This window comes from Rissa tridactyla, chromosome 6 (assembly GCF_028500815.1).
Source record: "Rissa tridactyla isolate bRisTri1 chromosome 6, bRisTri1.patW.cur.20221130, whole genome shotgun sequence".
In the NCBI taxonomy this organism is placed as follows: Eukaryota; Metazoa; Chordata; class Aves; order Charadriiformes; family Laridae; genus Rissa; species Rissa tridactyla.
In genome coordinates, this window is record NC_071471.1 from 15,747,546 (window position 1) to 15,768,047 (window position 20,502).

Below are 20,502 nucleotides of genomic sequence, written 5' to 3' on the forward strand. Positions count from 1 at the left end.
CGCTCTCCCAGTGCCTTCGCTTACTGGGCGGCGGGGATGCCGAGTCCCGCCCCTACTTCCTCGCGCCCGCAGGCTCTGTGGTGGCGGCCCTGAGAGGCGGTGGCGGCGGCGTCCCGGTGGGCTGGGGCTGGGGCTGCCTCACTGCCGGCGTCCTGCGTTGCAGCCCCGGGAGGGTGGGCGGTGCGGGCGGCAGCCGGGGTGGGGGGGAGGGAGGCTGTGCAACGCTTGCTGACTGAAAACCAGGGAATTGCTTCCCAAGTTACCAAAGCTTTTGCTTTTACAACGAGCAGGAATGGGGAGAGGGTGGTGGCTGGGCCTTTGGTAGCTCTTACAGAAATAGGGTGGAGGCGTCCTGTCGATCACAGGTATCCTATGGTGCCAGGGCAGGGCAATAGTCAATAGAGTCACCCCTGCATTAACAACACAGAGCAAACGTTGATCGGGACACGGCAGAATGAGCCACAGTCTTGGCGTAACTTACAGGGCTGTGCTTTGTGCTTTGGCTTAGAAGGCATCGTTACCTGCCAGCATCCCGAGCGTTAGTGCCTGACCGTAAGGCTGACTGAACTTCTTATGTTTCTGTTACAGATGGTGGCTCACTAGGTGCGGTGTGGCAACCAGAGCATCATCATGGCAGCCAAAACTTATAGCCCCTCTGAAGGGGGGCTTCATCAGTAGGCTTAGTCCTTGCTCACTTGAATGGCTCTGATAAGCTAAGTAGATCCTACCCCTGGGTCAGCAGGAGCAGGAAAAGTCAGCTCTCTGAACTCTGCCGGCTTAGAGCATCTCTGTCAGGTGAGAAAAGTGTTTTGAGATTGAGTTCACGTGTCGTTAGTGAATGTGTTTCAGACCATTCAGATCCTCATCCTCCACTCCCCTAAGCCTAGAGACGGTAGCAATAAGCCAGAAAGCACTTATTCAATAAGCATCTGAGCCATAAATTCCCGCAGGCTGGGAGCATTTACAGGGGATGCATTGGTGGGTAGGTGCTCTGCACTTGTACTTGTCCCTGGGCAACCTTCATTGGCTGCTGTTGGACCACCCTGCCACCTTGTATTATTATCTAAAATGCGAAAAATTTCCAGTAGGGGGGAAAGATGTTGTTGTACTGGATTCTGTTAGGAGGGGAACTTTGCAGTTCACTATGTGTCCAGATACAGGTCTCTCTGTTTTATCATGGTGAGCCTATTCATAACTGTATGTGCTGCATAAATGCGGAGATCTCCTTGTGATGAGTTGTTCATAATGCTCCTTCCAGTACTGCTAAACTGGAAAGCTGCTTGTTGTTCTGGGAGTGGAGCAATGGCATTTGGCTGCAGATGCCACTTCCCAGGGAAACATTTTTTACAGGCAGAACTTTTGAAAATTTTAGTACAATCATTTGGCATTGTGTAACATAAAGCATTGGTGTGGGCAGAGGTATTTCAGTGTCGTGTCTTGTGAACAGTTAATTCAGTGGCTTCTGACTAATGCAGTATTTAATAAGGATTTGAACACCTACTGTAATTGTATTTAATAACAGTTTCAATTTTAACTTGAGAGATTTCAAAACCTTTTAAATTGTTAACTTAAGTGAAAAATAGAAGTTGGCTAGTCTGGTTGAATCTTATTGACGTTGGCAATTTTTTTCTAGCCTGCAGACTGAGTTTAATTGTTCCAGTGGCTGTGATTCAAAAAGATACGTTTATTAGAATTGTTTCTGTTTTCTTTAGCTTTATTTATTTTATTTTCTTGTAATTTCTTGTAATCTAGAAGCATGTATTTTGGGATTACTTGACAGTTGCTTCAGCTGACAACTAATTTTTTTATCCATTCGTCTAATACTCCTGTAGTAGACTGTTGTAGCTACACAGCTGATCTTTATTTTCCCACAGGGGAGAAATGGAGCTCTTTCTGTTTGTCTTCACTGGCAGCTCGTAACATTTGTACCAGCAAAATTGGTAACTCGTGGGCTCAGTGGAATTCTGCCTCTCTTTCCACTTCCACTGGAAGTTTTTCTTCTTGTTCCTTTTTGCATGCCCTCGCTGTGGAGGAATCCAGTCAGCACCTCCCAACTGCTGCACGCAACCCAAACAAAGCCATCTTCACCGTGGATGCCAACACAACAGAGGTATTTGCAGTAGTAACTGCTAAACTTAGCAGGCCATAACTGGCATAGGTTGTATGACATCAGACAGGCTAAAATGCCAGTTATTCTTACGTGTATCTGCAGGCAGTCAGAGCGTCATGAAGGCACTTTGTAGTCTGCTCAAGCTCAGTAGTCTTCTAAAGACTGACAACGTGTTTATTTCCATTGCAGGTTGTAGTTAGCAAAATACACAGGACAGTAGCAGAATCACGGATGCCTTGAGTCTTTTTTCAAACAGAAAAAGTGAATAAAGAAGAATGCAGCTGTGATGTGGTATGAGGGAAGAAACGAAAAGCAGAATGTGCTTCAAGCCTTCTGGCTGTTAAGTGCCAACCCTGGGATGGGTTTGTGGTGGCACGAGATCACTTTATCTGCTGCAGTCAACATGCCTTTTGCATTGTGAGGGAGAGAATGGCTCTGTTTCTGTCCTGAGAGTAAACATTAATATAAAATTGAGTACTGAAAACTTTAAAGAGTTGTGCCATTTTTAGCTTGAACTGACAGTTCAGGCTTACCCATCTTGAAGGCATTTAATCCTGACTTGGTCTGTAACACAGGCTTAAGTATGTCAGTGACTGGTATGATTACTGCATGCCTTCAGGTGTGGATAAAATTTTCTGGTCTGTCCAGGCTTTGTCTGCAAATGTAACTTTGTAGTAACTCCATGGATGTGATTATTTAAAGGACACAAGAGGCTGGAGCAGGTACGTGGTTAAAAGAAAGCAGGAAACCTGAAAGGAAAGCAATGTCTCAAACCCTCCTAACCAAGAAGACGCATGGGCAAGGGATGTCCTAGAATAAGAAGCTTTAGTGAACTGTTTTTTAAAAGTTCAGACTTTGAAAGAACCAAGAGGAAGGGATATTACAAGATATTAAAGCAACAACCTGAGGAGGTGATGATCTATTAACAAAACTGACAGGTTTTATTCTTTGTTTTGTTATTTTTTCCTGCTTTTCCAGATCCTAGTGGCTAATGACAAAGCCTGCAAGCTGCTTGGCTGCAGTAGTCAGGAACTCATTGGTCAAAAGCTGTCCCACTTGATATCCAAATCCAGTCAAGAAGTATGGGAAACTGTGGGTGAGGAGTACATAGAAACTGATGAATGTTCATTGCTGGTTTCAGGAACAGTGGTAGGTAAAATTTTCAAGCAAATATTCCCCACCACCTGCAGTGTTTTTATAGTCTTTGGTTTGGGTTTTTGGTTGGACTTTTTTTGTCAGTTTCAGCCTAATTTCCTGATATATTTAACTTTGCGGGCATTTGGCAATTATGTCATTTGTAGGACTGTATTGTTTAAAAGTTTGCAGATGTGGGAATTCAAAGGGCAAAAGATGGTTTGGGAGGCATCCGTGAGAGCCTCACAGCTGCCAACACGTATAGTCATGATGACTTGACCAAATTAGAACTTAAAGGATACTAGATGAAAAATAATCAATATAGATTGCTTAACGTGGAAAAACCTATTATGGAAAAGTTCCCAATTGGCTGGTCTTTTAAAGTATTTTTTAAAATGATCTTAAATTGCATTGTGCATAGTATAAAGTTACAAGTCAGTCAAAAATTTGTGCCAAATATGTGCCAAAGCACCCTAGTTGGTGCAAAAGAGTGGAATTGATATTTTGCCTATAGTGGTGGCGTTTATAAGAGAACTGCATGAGAGATGTATAAAAATTGTTTTCTTTTGCTGCTGTCGTGAGCTGTCACTAGAAAATAGTTGGAAAATGAGCTCCTATTGTTCCTGGTATGTTATTTTTGTACTGAAATTGTCAGCATCTCAGAGCTTGATCTTCCTGAATCCTCAATTGCATATGGGGAGTGAAAAAAAAAATTAAAATCTGAAGTTTAGTTCTGTGGAATCCAGGATTAAAATTAAATGGCTGATAAAAGCACTAATTCTAAGCTACAGCCATTCCAAGTACGTTATAAGAGTCACTGTGTAACTCGTAAACCCATTCTGTCAAGATCATGTAAAAATTATAAAAGGCTTGATATGAACACTGCAGTTTATGAGATAAACATTTTCTGATTTGAGAAGAATCTCGTCCCATAAGAAATTAAACTGCTATTTTTGCAGCCTGAAGTGAGAACTGTGTTACTACTACGGAGTATTCATTAGCAGCATGGAAAATCTCTTAAATAAGGCATCTCTGAAAGGCACTTCTCATTGAATGCAAGGTGTTAGACTGGCACATTTATTATGCTGAAGGAAATGCCTTTAGCCTTCACGGGGTGGTGGAAGATACAAAATACAAAAGCAACCATGACTTTTTGTGTATGATCAGTGAATCACCTTTTCACCTCTGTATTAAAACTGTGTTTCTTCCAATAAAAAAAAACAGTAACTAGTCAAGAAACAAAGTTTTTCTAACAATGACGGGGAGATATCTTGGCTCAATATCTTATTCTTGTTTGAAATTTTTGCTAAGTAACCACGGTCTTAGTAAATTATGACTGCATCTCTGAATCCTATGGAAAGGTGGATGTTATAGGCCGTCTCAAAGAGAAGATCCCTGTCTCAATCTGGCTGAGGCGAATAAGAAGCAAGGACAACCAGTGTTGTGTGGTTGTGCTGGAACCAGTGGAAAGACTTTCAGCTTCTGTTTCCTTCAGGGATGACGTGAGTGTTTTCCTAATGATCAAATGAGACCGCGGTTTGTGTGAGAGTTTTTGTGCAAATTAAACCTGTCTAAAAGCCAGTAGGCACGTTACTATTTGTGAACGTGAAGTTCGTACATAGCATTGTGTGAAACTGGGATTGCATATGCAGCACCTGTGTGTATTTCTCCCATACAGCCCACCTTGACATATTTGACAAGTCCCATTAAAATACACTGTCCCCTGGGGACTTCTTAGACTTGAAGAGTGATGTTTTGGCAGGAGGTTGTTCATTCATGTCAGGGATGCCCTTGAGAAGGGATCAGCTTGCTGTGGAAAACTTCTGTGAGGAGCATTGGACTCCCCTGCTTCTCCCCTACAGCAAAGGGCAGGCTACGATAATGTCAGAGAAGTATTGCATTATGCTGTGTCTGAGGTAGTTGTATCCACAAAGAGACTGCAGAATGAAAATTCCTGCTATTTGCTTAGATATTTGCAGAAACAGTTGTTAAAGGATTTGAGTGGACTGTGGCTAAAATGCTAAAATTAAAATAGTGCTGTAAATTTTCTTCCCAAGGGAGAGATTACATCATGTGACCTCCTTTTTGCACATCTCCATGGCTACCCAACATCGGAAGAAGTAGTTGGGCTCCACATAAAGGACCTGATTCCTTCTGTGCAGATCCCTCCTCTAGGCAAAAAAATCCCAAAGGTATAGTATAAGCATTGAACCGTGTTCTTCCGTACCCATGTCATTTGGAACATAGGTGCACACTGTTTTCCCTCCTTACATAACAGCAGAAAACCTTTTCAGAGAGAAGCATAAGTTCCCTGAAAAAGGGTATGCTGCTTATTTATGGAGCTTGCTGTCTGAATATTTCCTAAATCGGAACGAGACCAAGCCCTGGCCTCTCACTGTGGAGTCTGTCCTGGTGAAAGACACTTTTCTTCAATCCTGGCTTTTTAAGAAACTGTGCTGTCTCTGTCAGCTCCCTAAAATTCCTTGGAATTCTTTAGCCGGTTTCAGTCATATCTATTTAAGGTGTCTAAAGAATACGCAGATCTTGCAAATGGGCAACTAGATAGTTAAAAGAGGGCTTATTAGTGCCTCATTTGCTGAAAAGCTGCAGCATGGACTTTCCTGGTCTTCATCATCAGGATATTCATACAGGAGTTCAATACTGGATTCCAAATCCTTAGAAAACCGGATTTTGTTCATTTTGATATTCACAGGATTAGTTCATTTTTCTTTTCCTGCTCCTTTTTCCTGAGAATGTTCCTGTATAATTTGATATGAATACTGAAATAAAACCAAAACATTTGGTTAGTTAGTGGTTTTCTGTTTGTTGGTGTTTTTTGTTTTGTTTTGTTTTGTTTTTCTTTAATTTAGAATCTCAGGATCCAGCGAGCTGTAGGCCAATCTAGAGAGGGTAACATGTTTCCTCTCAGTTTAAAGCTGCAAGTAAGCCTTCTGGAGGAGGACCAAGCGGCAGTGCAGAAAGATGGCGTTCCGCAGACAGAAAAACAAGGCTCTTTCACAGGCTATCATTACTCTGCTACAGTCGTGGTTTTCTCCACCATCAGTGGTCTTATTACTGTGCAGTCAGATGGAACCATCTGTGGCATCAAGGATAGTTTTGCTTTAATGCTTTTTGGCTATGAGAAGAAAGAACTGTTGGGAAAGGTAAGACAGGAGTATTAATCCCTTCCAAAGGACTGCTGTGTCTGGCAGCATGTCCATTGGAATTGTATAGTTGTCTTTTACACGGTCTTTTAGACTCATTTCTGTCTGTCACAAAAGCTCTGTGTTCCGTGTGTTCAGCAAGTGAGTTGTAGGATGATACGCAAATTCCCTTGCTGTAATCGCTGTGTCTTGCAGTGCTGAGGAGGAGCTAGTATGGATTTCAAGTATATGTTCTTTATCAGTCATGTGGATCACTTTTGCCTGGCTATTGATCAGAATCAGGTCCACAAACATGGATTGTTAGGATTTGCCCCCAGCCTGTGAGAGTCAGCTTAGCTTTATGAGGCTTCGTTTTGTGTTTTAGAACATTACGTTCCTGATCCCTGGTTTCTATAACAACGTGGAGAGAAGCAGTGACTGTTCTTTGCCATTACCTCCTCTTGACAACTCCACAGGGACAGAGAGTGAGTGCATCTTTGAAGATGTTGCTGCCTGCCATGCAGCTGGCTCTGGCTCCTGTAACAAAGGTAAAATTAATAGAAATGAGAGATTTGCCTGTGAACGTGGGAATGTGCTTTGTAAAAGCAATGTACATCCATGCAGTTTTTAAGGTGGATTTCCACTACAACCTAAGCTGAGCAGAATTGTTCACCTAAGGTTGTGCTTCCCTCTTTGTTGCTAAGAAGATGAAACTGAATATTCAAGTTGGAAATTACACTGTTAATAGAGAATGCTTTGTACTTGACGAGCACTTCCCTTTCCCTTCCTCCCCTGTTAGAATCTATGAGTATTTTAAGAGATGTAAAATAGAGCTTTTATGACAGTATTGCAGCAGAGCTGTAGATACTTACGACAATATTTTAAGGGAAAATTCTAATATTCCTCTGAATTGGCTCATGTTGCTGGCTAATATTCAATGATACATTGCTGTGGTGTTTCAGTTAGGAGGCATCACATATTCCTCTGATGCAGTTCACGGCATTTACAGATTATTTATCAAAAGTGTATTTCTCTGAACACAAGAGGAATAAACAGAAGTAAGGAAGCGCTATGTCTCCGAACCTGTCTTTCCAGCTAGCTCTGCTCAAAACAGAGAACACAAGCAAGTGCACACTTTCATCCACGTCGCACGATTATGGTTTTGTCTGCGTAGTTTTGGGAGGTTTTTTTCTTCCTATTTTCTTTCTCTCTTTTCTTTGCTTAGAAATGCACATGTGCATTGAAACCAATGCACACGACTGGAACAAAGAAGAGTTAGTAGACAGTGCAATTTCTTAGGTAATTCTGTGATGAAATTATGCCTCTAATCTAGGAGTAATTCAGTTGTTCATTGAGGAAGCATTGTTGGCACTCAGTCTTTACTAAATGGAAGGATTGTTCTAGATTCAAATTGAGATTTGTTCACTCGTTAGCAACACTTGGTTTACTTCATCTTATAAACTCAGTTTTTTTGATCTGTTGTCATTGTGGAAGGAAAGAAGATCGTGTCTTATTCTTTCTCTTAAGCGTGTTTAGACTCTTTACTTTTTGTCTTGCAATTGCAGTGAGTTATATAAATGCAGTCTAAACCTTTTCATTTTAAGTGTTTGGAATGGGGAGTATATGTGTGTTTTGGGCTTTTTTTTTTTTTGCTGCTGCTATTTGTACGATCACTTTCTTTCCAGACTTTGTATGGTCATTGGCCCTTTTTTAGGCCTCTGAACTTTAGTCCAAGGAGCTAACCCAGGAGGCTAGTACTTGTCCAAGAGCTTTGATAGGAAGGCAAATTTTAGCAGCCCTGAAACATTTAGATTCCTGGATGTGATGACTTCTCAAGCCAAAATAGAGTGGAGCGCTCATATTTGTATCACTTTGCCTTAATCGAGTGTTTTATACTCAATTCCTTCGGGATGAGACAAACCAAGGCGGTTCCAAAATTGGTTTTAATCATTGTAGTCTCTGAAGCCTAAACATAAAAGGCTAAGTTGGTATGATTTTGTTTCTTGTTTGGTACAGATAGCAACTTCTTGGCTGTATCTTTAGCAAGCTTTCTGTCAAGAGATGAAGAGCAGAAATTGGAAAGAAGACACAAAGATGACGAATTAATACATGATGAGACTAAACAAAAGAACGGGACTGGTTTATTTTCTACTCCCTCACCTCCTGAAGTGACATCCACACCCTCTAATAGGTAAGCATTTCACGGATTGCATATTCGAGAAGTGAAGAGCCACGGTGGCAATCGCCAGCAAAAAAGCTTTCTTCACTTATGTCATGTCTGTGGGAAGGTGTAACAAGAGCCTTCTGCATTTTGCCGTCTTTAGAATCTGAGCGCTATTTGCAAGACACGTCGAGTTTTGCCTAGCTTAGATTTTTGTTTAGATCGGTACGACCTACAATTGTAAAGTTACAGGAGTTCCATCTCTAAAGAGGACCAAATGCTTCACCCAGGCTAGGGAAGGTAATTAGGCTCTATCTTTGCTAGGTCAGAAACAGTGGATGTTTATTTCCTTCCGTGGTATCCACCAGCTGGTGTTGCACTGAAGCTAGGTTACCTGGAATGAATTCTAAATGTTATTCCTTCAGGTGCTCGGTGTAACTGTCAGGTCATCCATTAAAACAGGCTACTGTGTTACTAGGGTCCAGACATTTTTATTGTAGCTTTCTAGGTCTTTTTCCTGTTACAAGGATAGAAATTCTGCACAAGTACCTATATAATGCACATGGTTTATCTTAAATCAAATTTTAAGCCTTCCACATTAACAATTCTAACCCTTGGCAAATATTTACTGCCCTTTTTAATGTATAGGCTATTACAGCACAGTTCTTGCTGCTTTCTGAAGAGACTGATAGTCTCATTGTTTCCTTGTGCTTTCCTGGGTTTATGTCTCTCATATCATACTTAGATTGTAAGTGCTCTGCTGCTTGGATTGTTGTTCTTACTCTGCGTTTTTACTAATAGAAATGTTTGTAAAATACCTTGTGCTATGAGATTCGGTGAACCATGGTTAAACTGGTGGATGGGGACATCCATCTTCTGTTGGACAGACAAGGGATCTTCTGTTCTTAGGACTGGAAGTATCCTGCCGTGTGTATTGGCTTTTTGTTGTGGTAAGCGATCTATGACATATACTTAGAAATTAAGCTAGAGACGGAAGTAATCCATAGGAAAAGAGTGTACCTGCTCTTCTTTGGTCAAGATGGAATTTGTTAGGATTTTGTGTGCCTGTGACAACGGCTTTCTGCCTTTTTCTTTTAAACTTAAAAATAAAACGATCGTTGCAGGTTTTAAACAGTGACCACAGTAACAGAAGAGTGGGTAGTATACAGTATGGTGGTTTTCTTATTTTTTTTATCATCATTATATCACTAATAACTTTGAATCCTTGCAGTGAAGACAGCATTGCTACCGATGGGCTGTCAGCCCACCGTAGAGAGCCTTACCCTGAAACCTGGCTTGACAGAATCAGAGCAGTGGAACAATGTAGAACAGTGGAAACTGTGGGATCAAATAATTCTCAAAAGATGCTCTTTGCAAGGCTGTCTGATTCAGAACAGTTGGATTTAGGTCAGAACATGAAGATGCCCGTAAGAAGCAGTGATAGTGCAGTATCAAGTGCATCTGGGACTCGAAATGCCAGTGAGACTGGTATCTTGCCTAATCGATTGCAAGTTCATCATCAAGACATCAAGGAAGTAAATTTCCAGCAGATCTGTAGCTTACTGTATGAAATGCTGAAGCGTCAGCGCTCTGCTGATGCCTGGGGACAAGCTTCTTCAGTAAATGTTGCCTTGTCACCTGTTTGTTCTAGGCTAGAAGACAGTCTAGATACCGCATCCTATGGCCCAATTAAGCTGCCTTCTGATGTTATTGGTAACTCACCTGGAACACCAACAATAGATGAGCCCTGGTCTGGGACAACACCGGAATGCAGACAAGACTTTCAAAGCCACATGGTTACAGCACAGTTGTCAAAACCAAACTTCATGTGTGATGCAAAACATTCCAGCCTTGGCCACGCTGTCATTGAAAACTGCCTGCTAAATGATCCTTCATCCCTCTTTGCAAATGGAAGAAATACTGTCCGTGATGTTTGCTCAGGCAATAAAACGGGTTGCAGTGCTTCTGCACCTGGAGTTGCCACAAACTCTGAAGAGGTTAAAGAATCAGACACTGCGCTGAACTGTATTTGCTCTGGTCTTGAGGTACTGGGTCTGAATATTGGTGTCAAGGGGAGCTCAGACAATTATTTAGGTATTACTGCAGCTCTTGTAGGAGCATCCTCCTCTAATGCAGTGGACGTGGCTGTAGGCAATATGCTTACTCAGAAAAACAGAGCTTTTTCAACTGGGCAAGAAAAGCAGCTGTTGAATGGTGATGCCATAGAACATGGTTCTTCTGGGTGGCTGGCCTCCCACAGGTGTTTAGAAAACTCTGAAGGATCATCCAAAGCATTTCTTGATAAGCCTGAAACTCTTGCAGAGACTGTGGGGGACGACGTCAACAGAAACCCACTGAAAAGCAAAGATAGTCCTGAAGAAGACTGCCAGTTACATGGGCAGCAAAATATGGAGATAAAATTAACATCGACCCCAGTGAAACAAGAGGGAAGGCTGAATCCAGCAGTTCCTTTGACCTTGGAGATTCTGGAAGGCAGCTACACTGGAAATTGCTGTCACAAAGATGGTTCACAATTAAGTAAGTTAAACCTATTTCTCCTCTTCCCAAAACTCTTATCAGGATGCTCTTTTTCGCCCACATTTTTCCAGACAGCAGACAATTCTGGATAGAAGCTCGCAGTGGAGAGGAAGGAGAAAGCTCTAGCATCTAAAAGAAAAAATGGCATTTAAGTCTACTCAGAGTGTATCGGAAAAGCAAGTTGTATAAAATACAAAGTTACTAAGAAATTAATCCAGACTGAATAGTCAGAAATATTCTTAAAACACAATTAAAAGATCTGAACCTGATAACTTCTGAAGAGAAAATATAAGCTCCAGTGTATAACTTGTATTTAAATTGTGTAATGGAATGTGTTTTGTTCACTCCTTCAGCTGGATTCTGTGGCGTGTTGCATAAAATCCCCTTTTTTATGTAATTTAGGATAACAATGTGAAATTAATAATCACAATTGGACATTGACAGAAGTTTCTGCTGGGGAGTGGGAAGTATGGAGGTAGCTGCCAACAACCTCTAGAATAGCTGTGCTTTTGTCAGCCCCTCTGATGTTTCCCTACTTAGTAGGTGTTCCCCAAATGAATAATGGAGGAATTCACTTTGTTAAGAGCTCAGAATTTTGTCCTAAAATGTCTGTGGTCTTGTCCAACACTGAAGTTGCATTCTACCATTTGAACTTCCTCACCTGTTTCTACAGGTATACTCTTTGAAGTGAAACGTGTAGAACTGCAGGACCCTGCCGTACTTTTCTGTGTCTGGGTGGTGAAAGACCTTCTACAGAGCCAGAAGGAAGCCGCAGCAAAGACTCGGCTGTTGCTCTCTAGTCTAGCAAGCTCTGCCCAGTCTATTGCAGATCTTTCTACATATAGTCTTGGAGAAGTAAGAAATTCTACCATTGTATAATATTGAGCCTTTCTTTCCTCGCTTGACTGTTAAGCTGAAGCTAAAGTCGAAAAGTTTTTCTAATGAAAACAAGGTCATGAGAGGGTGGGCAGATATTGCTGTTTCTTTGTTTCTCTATTTTCATGTCAAAAGAAATGTTTACTTGCTGTAAAAAGGACAAACTGCTATTTTGTAACATTTCTGGTAGTGTGTGTTTGGCTTAGTTCCAGCCCGAAAAATGAAAGCACCTAATTTATAATTTGTTCTTAGACTGGCTTAGATACATCTACAATAGAGGTTTGCACCAGTGTGGTGAGATTAATTTTTAAATCAATGTAATCACACTGGCACCAATGACAACGCTATTAAAAAAGGGAATACGAGCCTGAAAACTTTCATTTGTTGACTTGTGTCAGCGAAAGAAAACTGCAGTTCTTAGCTGCCTCCCGAGAGGCTGCGTTCGGGATGGTGTACACAAAGCCACCACTGCGTAGCTGAACAGTAGGCACGTGTCAACGCCATAAAACCTGAACACAGAACTGCTCAGGCCTGCTTTTTGGTTAGCAGCGGGATGTAAAACTGACAGTACTTTCACCAAGGCTGTAGAGGAAAATAGTTATCTTTGATCAATTGAAATAAGCAGTGGTGATCTTCTAGGTCCCTTGAATAAATGTATGCACTCCCTAGATCTTTATGTAGCTGGATTTTATGATGACCTTAACAGAGAAGTACGTACATATTTAGATACCACGTGTGTAACATGTACAGCAGCGACAGTTCCAAACTCCAGGAGGCTCTGAGGAGCTGCTGTTTATTGAGGTGATTAGACGTGTAGTTTCCCTCCCCTGACTTCAGTCAGTGAGCTGGGAGATAAAGTAGATATTTGAGTGAAAAGGTTGGCTATTGGCAAAACTTGCTATTTGGAAATTTTTTTATGAGACCTTTGAGAGCTGAGTAATAAGGTGGTTCTTGTTTTCCTTTTAGAAAATCCTCTTCAATGTACGGGCACATGTATGTTGAAATATAATCAGTTCTGACCATTTCATGTGTAACTCCAAATTTCACTATTCAAAACAAACGCGCCCGTGAGATTTCTTGTGTTTCCTCTCACATGGAATACTGTGGATGTCATAAAGGTGTCCTGTTATCATGCATTTTAGATGCCATCTTTGGTGGAGAAACTGAATAATCGCTGAGACAAACAACCCCAAGCCCTATCCTCAGAGCAAGAAAAACTTCTGTTGTGTTTAATTTCTTGTGCAGTGTTGCAGGCCTTGGTAGGAAGGCATGCAGTGTTTCTTTACTAGGGATTTTACTTGGGTGTTAAAATTTAGGAGGGTATGCCTTGAACTTGTTTGCTTTTTGTGTCTGCTAAGAAACCAATCTACAGAACTAAAATGCTATTTTACCAGAAAGTTTGGTAATTTAGTATCTTTTATATAGTAACGCTTTTTAAGTTACTGAGGCAAATAGGAATCGCCAAATTTATAGACAGTTCTGTCCATCTAGAATACACTTGCCTAGTCAAAATTACAACATTGAAAGTAACCCACTTTTTATTCATCAAATAAAATTATAATTTGATGATGGACTACAATGAATTAGTTTTCCTACTTGCACAGGGAATTTTGTGCAAGGTTTTCTTTACCTTTCCCTGAATTTAGGAGTATTTGTAGCTGCTGAGAGCGGACTGTTGACTTAACTTGTCTCCTATGGTGATGGTTACGTTAACATACAGTTCTTGCTATCAAAACCAAAGACCACTCCTTTTAGCTATTCTTGCAGATGTGTACTATCTTTTCAGTATTTGCTTAATTTTATAAACGTGATTCTGTGGTTTGCTCATTTTTTTCTTGCCTTTTTTTTTTTTTATCTGTACCTAGGCCAGCAGATCAACTTCACTTTTTGAGAGTTCCCGAAGAGCTGAAGAGCTTGAAGGATTAAGGGCATGTGAGGGGGAATATGCAAAAAATTACAACACTCTCAGTCTTATTGGCAAAGGATCTTTTGGCTTTGTCTGGACTGCCATGGGCAAGAAAAATCACCATCAGGTTAAATATTTCTTTTAGATCTCATTGCAATAATTATTTAGGATGAGAACTGAAAGGTTAGGGTGTTCATATTCTGTCAACGCTGCTATTTGGTAGCTTGGGGTTTTCCTTTTTTTAAACAGAAATCTGAAATCACTGATCAGCAAAATGTTCTCATTGATGCCGTGTAGTATATGAATGTTACGTAGGACAAATGGCACAGAACGAGACTGACCATATAGCTAATTTAACCTGTTGAAAGAAACATCAAGCTTAACCGAATTACAGGTTTTAGTCTTCCTTTACTAAAGACAATGACAAACGTCAAAGTCTTTATCATGCCACAACTCAAGAATGCGGAGTAGCCATGTTGAAGTTATGGGACCCTCCTCTCTTTTTTTTGTGTGTGTGTTGAGAGGTGAGCTTTGGTGTTTCTTTCCATGGATGTTAAGTGCTCGTTTCCCTCCACTACCCCTATGCCAAAAGTCACCACTGCTGTCATTGGGTTGATAAGAGAGCTGGCCTGTCAATGTCTTCGGAATTCGAAGCATCAATAAAAAGAAAATAAAGCTCTTCCATTTCTGTGCATCGTTTGGCTTCTAGGACTAAATTAGTTCAAATATGTTTAAAGCAATGCGCTTTGACTTACTTCTGTCCTTCTAGTAATGTGATTCACTAACATTTTTCCTGGAAATTAACTTACCAAACACTTGAAGCCATACTTTTGCAGGTGATGCTGAATGCAGTTGTCTGTGTAGGTTGTTGTGAAGTTCATCTGGAAGGAGAGGGTGCTTGAGGACTGCTGGGTGGATGATCCTGATCTGGGGAGAGTTACTCAAGAAATTGCAATCCTGTTGAAGCTGCAGCACCCCAGTATCATTAAGGTACAGTGAACTCAAAGTGAGTGCAGTTTGAACCGCATCAGATGGTTCCTTTGAATACTTGGTGTCCCATGTTCCTCTTCAGGACTGAGGAAGTGTCCTGTATTAAATCTACCTTATCAGGAAAGAAAGGAACTTACCTATCCTGCTTTGTTTTGGAGGGTATGTTACAGCAGACTATCACTTGCTTTGACACTTTTACCCCAAACAATTGATGTAAACGTAGATCTGAAGGTGTGACTTCAACAGAAGAAAAGTCTATATGTTATTTCAAGATGATAGGATGCATATCTTGTAAGTGTGATGTCACATCTGAACATGTACTAGTTCAGTAAATAATCTGAATACATATCTTGATTCCTCTTCCTTGTTTTGGGGTTGTTGTGTTGTTTGGGTGGTTGTTTTTTTTTCTCAGAAAGAGAATTCGTCTTGGTTTTAATTCTGCTCTGAGATTTAATTATGCTGTCTTTTCAAGAAATGTTTGTGTTCAGTGAAATGAGACTTCAAAGATTTTAATACACGTTGATTAAATCTCCAAGAGGAGAGCAGTGCTTGTCTAAAGTAAAAAAAAAAAAGACAGTTTGAGGATGAAGCACATGATTAAAAACTCTGTTATTTATAGGTGCTGGATGTATTTGAAAATGAACATTTCTTCCAGTTGGTAATGGAGAAGCATGGATCTGGTCTGGATCTCTTTACATTCATTGATAATCAGCCCAACTTGGATGAGCCGTTAGCAAGCTATATATTCAGACAGGTGAGAGCTGGGAATGTACAGTTGCTACATGCAGGTAAGAATTACTTAATATAAGAATCAGAATTTTTCTCAAAAGAGTTACCGTCGAATCGGCAGGCATGCTGAATCAGAGTCATGCTCAATACCTGCAGAACTCGTCGTCATTATCCTGTAGGACTGATTTCTAGCTAACTGAAACTCCATCTGCAGAAAACTTAGAAACCTGTAACAAAGAAACCTTTGAAGTACCTAACTTCATATGAGGATTTCCTATAGAGCCATCACGTCCTGGCTGTGATCGTAGCAGCCCACACCCCCTGTCACCAGGATGCCCATTCATGTAGCACTAATATTTCCTCTGTGGGAGGAGGAGAGCGCATGGAAGTTGCCCCAAGCCTCACTAAACACCACGCTTCCACTTCGATCAATGCTTGTTTTAGGTTGGCTACAGGGGTAAAGGGCTCTCCTCTTTTTAAGGAATTTAAAATCAAGACATGATCTTGAAATTTAACGTGGCATAATGCAAAATAACTCAAGGTAGTTACTGTGAGTCAGAAGTTTGCCTGAGAGCTGAATTGTCCTTTGTTCATTGAATTAACCACACAAGTATTCCCCAGGTAATTCCCCCTCATGTGTTTTGGAGTAAATTCCTTGCTCGAAGGTATGCAAGAATTACTTTGCACGTGCGAACCCACTGCTGTGTCCACACTCCCCTCACCTGGTTGTGCTGATGGAAGACGGTATCCAAAGCAATGCACCTTCTCTGTGTCTGCTGTGCAGTGTGCATTCATAAATTGCAGTCTGCGGTCCCTTTAGACTTCTGATGGCTAAGCCCTTTTCCTAAACCAGCTTTGAGGTTGTCAGGGCGCTTTGTTACTTCAGACCTGTACAGTATTTCTCTGCAGAGGGAGCTTTGTATTATAAATAGAAACTTCTCCCTCAGCCATCTGCTTTTCTTGCTCAAATGTATTGTGGTAGGGATCACGATTGTCTCCAAGGTGATATAATTCTGATGCTATTCTTAATTATGAATTATGCAGAAAGAATAATGGAATCTAGGAGTCACTACATTATTTATACCAAACTTCACTGAAGTGCTTTGTCATCCTGCAGTATTGGAAGTACACGGTAATATCCTTCTGAAGAGATCAAAGGACCCTTCAGATGAAGCTGGGTTAAAAATAGAGTAACCTGCAGGATTGTAACAGTAAGCTCTGATGCTTCTAACCAAAAAAACGCAAGCACATCGTGACCATAGCATGCCATCTTCCTGCACGTTTGTGAGAGGAAAGCAAGCAAAGGCTTTTTTAAGTCTCTCTCCCAAGAGCATTGTAACACCCACTGCAGCTATGCTGACAGGCACGCCTGAATTCATTTACAGTTACCAAAATTAGGATCTATATCTTGTTTATATAGTGACAAAATGTGGCTATCGGAACTCTGAGATGCCACGTGGCCTATCCAGAAGGACACCTCTGTGTAGTAACGCCTAGTTCTTTCCTCCTTTTTCAGCTTGTATCAGCTGTTGGGTATCTCCACTGTAGAAACATTCTTCACAGAGATATCAAGGATGAAAACATTGTCATTGCTGAAGATTTCACAATTAAATTAGTGGACTTTGGTTCAGCTGCCTACCTGGAACCTGGAAAATTGTTTTATACTTTCTGTGGGACAATTGAATACTGCTCACCAGAAGTGCTGTCTGGCAAACCGTATGTCACCCTCTGAAAAGTAATTTTTGTGTCCATCGCACCGAAACAATGCGCGTGTAAGGGCTGGAATAGAGAAGCCAAGCGCTTTGCCGTTGGTGCTCTACTAGAATATCCAACCACAGAAAACTGCAGTGTGATTTAGGGCACTGCAGTGACAGAAATTATTTGTAAAGGCTTGAATACATACCAGGTTGTTCCTGACTAAGTCTGTTGATAGGCTTTCTTATTCCGGTCAGATGTTTTGCAAAGCCTTGCACTGATGTCTGTCCTGCTGCAGAGCCAAGTTCAAGAACATAGCTATTTTCATGGGTCCTTCAGGCAGCTCCTCTTAATGGGGCAGCAGTGGGGGGAAAGCTATGAAAGGAGGAGAGGAAATCCCTGCTGGGAACTAGGTGGAAGCTGAAGCAGCGCTGCCCTGGGAATTCAGCCTGTCACTGTGTGAAGAAACTGTCCCTTTTTCTCAGATGGGATCTAGATAGTTAATATTTATTTCCAAGTATCTTTTGTTTTGAAAAGAATGGGAGGGGGCAAATGGGATTCCACTGAAGTGTCTAATCTTCCATTTAAATGTTTCCTTGACAGTTTTGGATTATAGTGGAGAAGGAGGAGGCTTAAGTTCTCTCGTCACCAACTTATGCATGTGGAAATCTAGGTGCATATTACACATACTCATCAACTGAAATTGTTTGGCCGTTCTTTGGTTGTTTTTCTTTTGTGGAGAAGGATAATACAGACTTCTCAAAAACACCTGAGAACCTTATTAGAATTCTCACAAACTTCCCGTGTTAAAAATTGGAAATGAGGGCTGTCAGCTGCCTTTTTTCTTTTTATTTTCTTTAGCACACAATTATGTATTTGCAGTCTGAGTTTAGGCAAATTTATCTCTGCGTAGGTACCGGGGCCCTGAGCTGGAGATGTGGTCACTTGGTGTCACGCTTTATACCCTAGTGTTCGGAGAGAATCCCTTCTGTGAGCTGGAGGAGGCCGTGGCAGCTGACCTGAATCCTCCTCGGCCTGTGTCAAAAGGTGAATTTTTCTCATTTGGTTTTCTAAAGGAGCAGATCTCTTGGAAAAGTATGAGCAACATTTATTCCCCAGAAATAAAGGGTAAGACTGGCAAAATGCTTTCAAGTGCGCTCTGCAATGATTTTAAAAGCTGCTCACTGAAGCAGAGCTATCTGAGGTATTCGTTTCAGGTATGTTCTGCCGTTCTTTGTGCCTATGATGAATACAGCTATCTGCCCTATGTTTTATTAGTTTCAAATTCCAGGCCTCCCATTTATTATGATGACCCAAACTATCAGCTTGTCAAGCTTCAGTGAGGTTTATACCTGAGAAAGCCAGAACAAATAATGGGAAGGTTCGCTCCAGTAGGTAACTTTAACATCAATAACGACACTCATGTAGCACTAATGCAAGTTTTATCTCACTTAAGCTATTGCCAATCAATGCCATGTCACTTTTTGGATGGATGATAATCTGTGAATTTAGAATTTCTGAATGAATTGTAGGAAAAGTACATTAGCCTTGTTTTCTGTTGGAGGTGTAGAAAACTAATTGCGTGTCAGGCTAAAGAAATCTTCATCAACAAATTCTCTGGGGTCTATTGTTAAAAGGCTTCAGGGTGCTGCAATTGGCTGGTAAATTCTGGAAGCTTTCCCTGAACCCTGAGTGTACCTTTAACCATATATCAAACACGGGGTGACTGCAGGACAAGACTGAGCTTGGAAACAGTGAGTCAGGGTTGCCTCTGTGGCATTTGCTTCTACTTCTGTCCTCCTTGTGTCATAACGCAGCTCTCTGTTCTCTGTTTTCACAACCCGGCAATCTCAGGTCATTCACAGAGCTGAGCACATGGGACTAAGGCTGTGGTATAACAGTACTGCACAAGGGATTAACAGGGAGGATTTGTAATTAAAATCTGCATTCTTTGCATATAAACCATACCTTGCATTCCCAGCATGCCTAAAATACAGCCTGAGCTGTTCCTCTTACTGCTGTCTCTCCCCAGGTCTCATGGATCTCATTGCCGGGCTTTTGCACCCTGTTCCGGAGCAGCGCACCACTCTAGCAATGTTAGTAGAGGATCATTGGCTGAAGCAGCCTGTGAACCTGGGTGATTATACCTGGGAAGAGGTATACATCTCTGCCGAGACAGGTGAGACGTTGTTCTGAAGGCTTTCTCCTCCACCTGGGGCCTGCCAAGCACACAGTAATGATTTACATGAGAAGACTGAGCTGTAGTTAGCAAGGTAACTTCTCACCAGAAGGTCACCTGCTGCTATCCAAAGGCGCTCAGTCTGAAGATATGCCCGTGGACCAGCGCGACCTATGCTTCACCGCTCACTGTTTATCTTTCTCCCTAGAAAGCAGCAGATTCAGAAACAGTTCTGGCGCGTGTGCACAAGGAGGCAGGCTCCCAGCTCCTTGCATGGAGAGTGAGCTATGCTTGAACGCTCCTGACTGAGTGCGCGGATCCCTGCCGGGAAGAAGCAGTGGCTGTGGAGTGCCCGGCCTGGGGTCTGGGGCATCACTGCCCTCCCTCTCCGCAACACAGCCCCTCCCCGTGGAACCGTACCTCCCTTACCGCAGGACGTGTACCCTCACTCAAGAACCAACATGAACTAACTGTAAGCGCCTCTCTCTTGTAGAAGGGTCCAGTGGTTGGCAGGGCAGACTTGAGCTGCTCTGCCTGGGCACGGTTCCTCTAGAGAAGCTTCTCACTAATAAGCAGTTGTAATTATTCTTATACAGAATGTGTTTTAAAGCTGTGAGACAAAAATTTTTATGTCTTGTTTAAATTGCCCGTAACTCGGAATATATTTTTATTGGATGCTTTGACTTTTTATACATAGTTTCTCTCTTTCTGAAAAGTGAATGAACAAACACCTTTGTCTCCGTTGACTGCCCTGAGAGTTGTTTGTGTGTGCAGAGGTCTCAAAAACTGTGCAGAATTGCATTGTGTAGGGGTTCCCCCCCACTTTGTTTTTTGTCAGAATCTTCTATATCCAGGAAAATAGTCCTTGATTTTGGTGAGACAGAAATACTGGAAAGAAAAATGAGATTCCATAAAGAGAATTTTAACCAATTCACCATATTGGGGCGTAGGTAATAAGGTGATGTCAGTGTGCCGCTCTTGGAACATGTGATAGGAAACAGGGCAGTCCTCAGGCCTGCTGCTGTCAAACGGAAGCTCTGG

At 41.6% G+C, this 20,502-nt stretch overlaps 1 protein-coding gene across 1 annotated transcript; it reads left to right on the top strand.

Moving 5' to 3' along the window:
• The first annotated feature begins 214 nt into the window (after positions 1–214).
• Positions 215–20,391, top strand: PASK (PAS domain containing serine/threonine kinase). Its single transcript, XM_054204725.1, is given in 19 exon segments — positions 215–664; positions 667–795; positions 1,875–2,110; positions 3,089–3,259; positions 4,606–4,746; positions 5,302–5,436; positions 6,115–6,408; positions 6,773–6,935; positions 8,404–8,578; positions 9,780–11,086; positions 11,760–11,941; positions 13,828–13,995; positions 14,733–14,858; positions 15,478–15,612; positions 17,104–17,303; positions 18,196–18,329; positions 19,315–19,461; positions 19,670–19,763; positions 19,765–20,391. Coding segments are annotated over 19 exon segments (4,161 nt in total). The 5' UTR covers positions 215–630; the 3' UTR covers positions 19,955–20,391.
• The last annotated feature ends 111 nt before the right edge of the window (positions 20,392–20,502 follow it).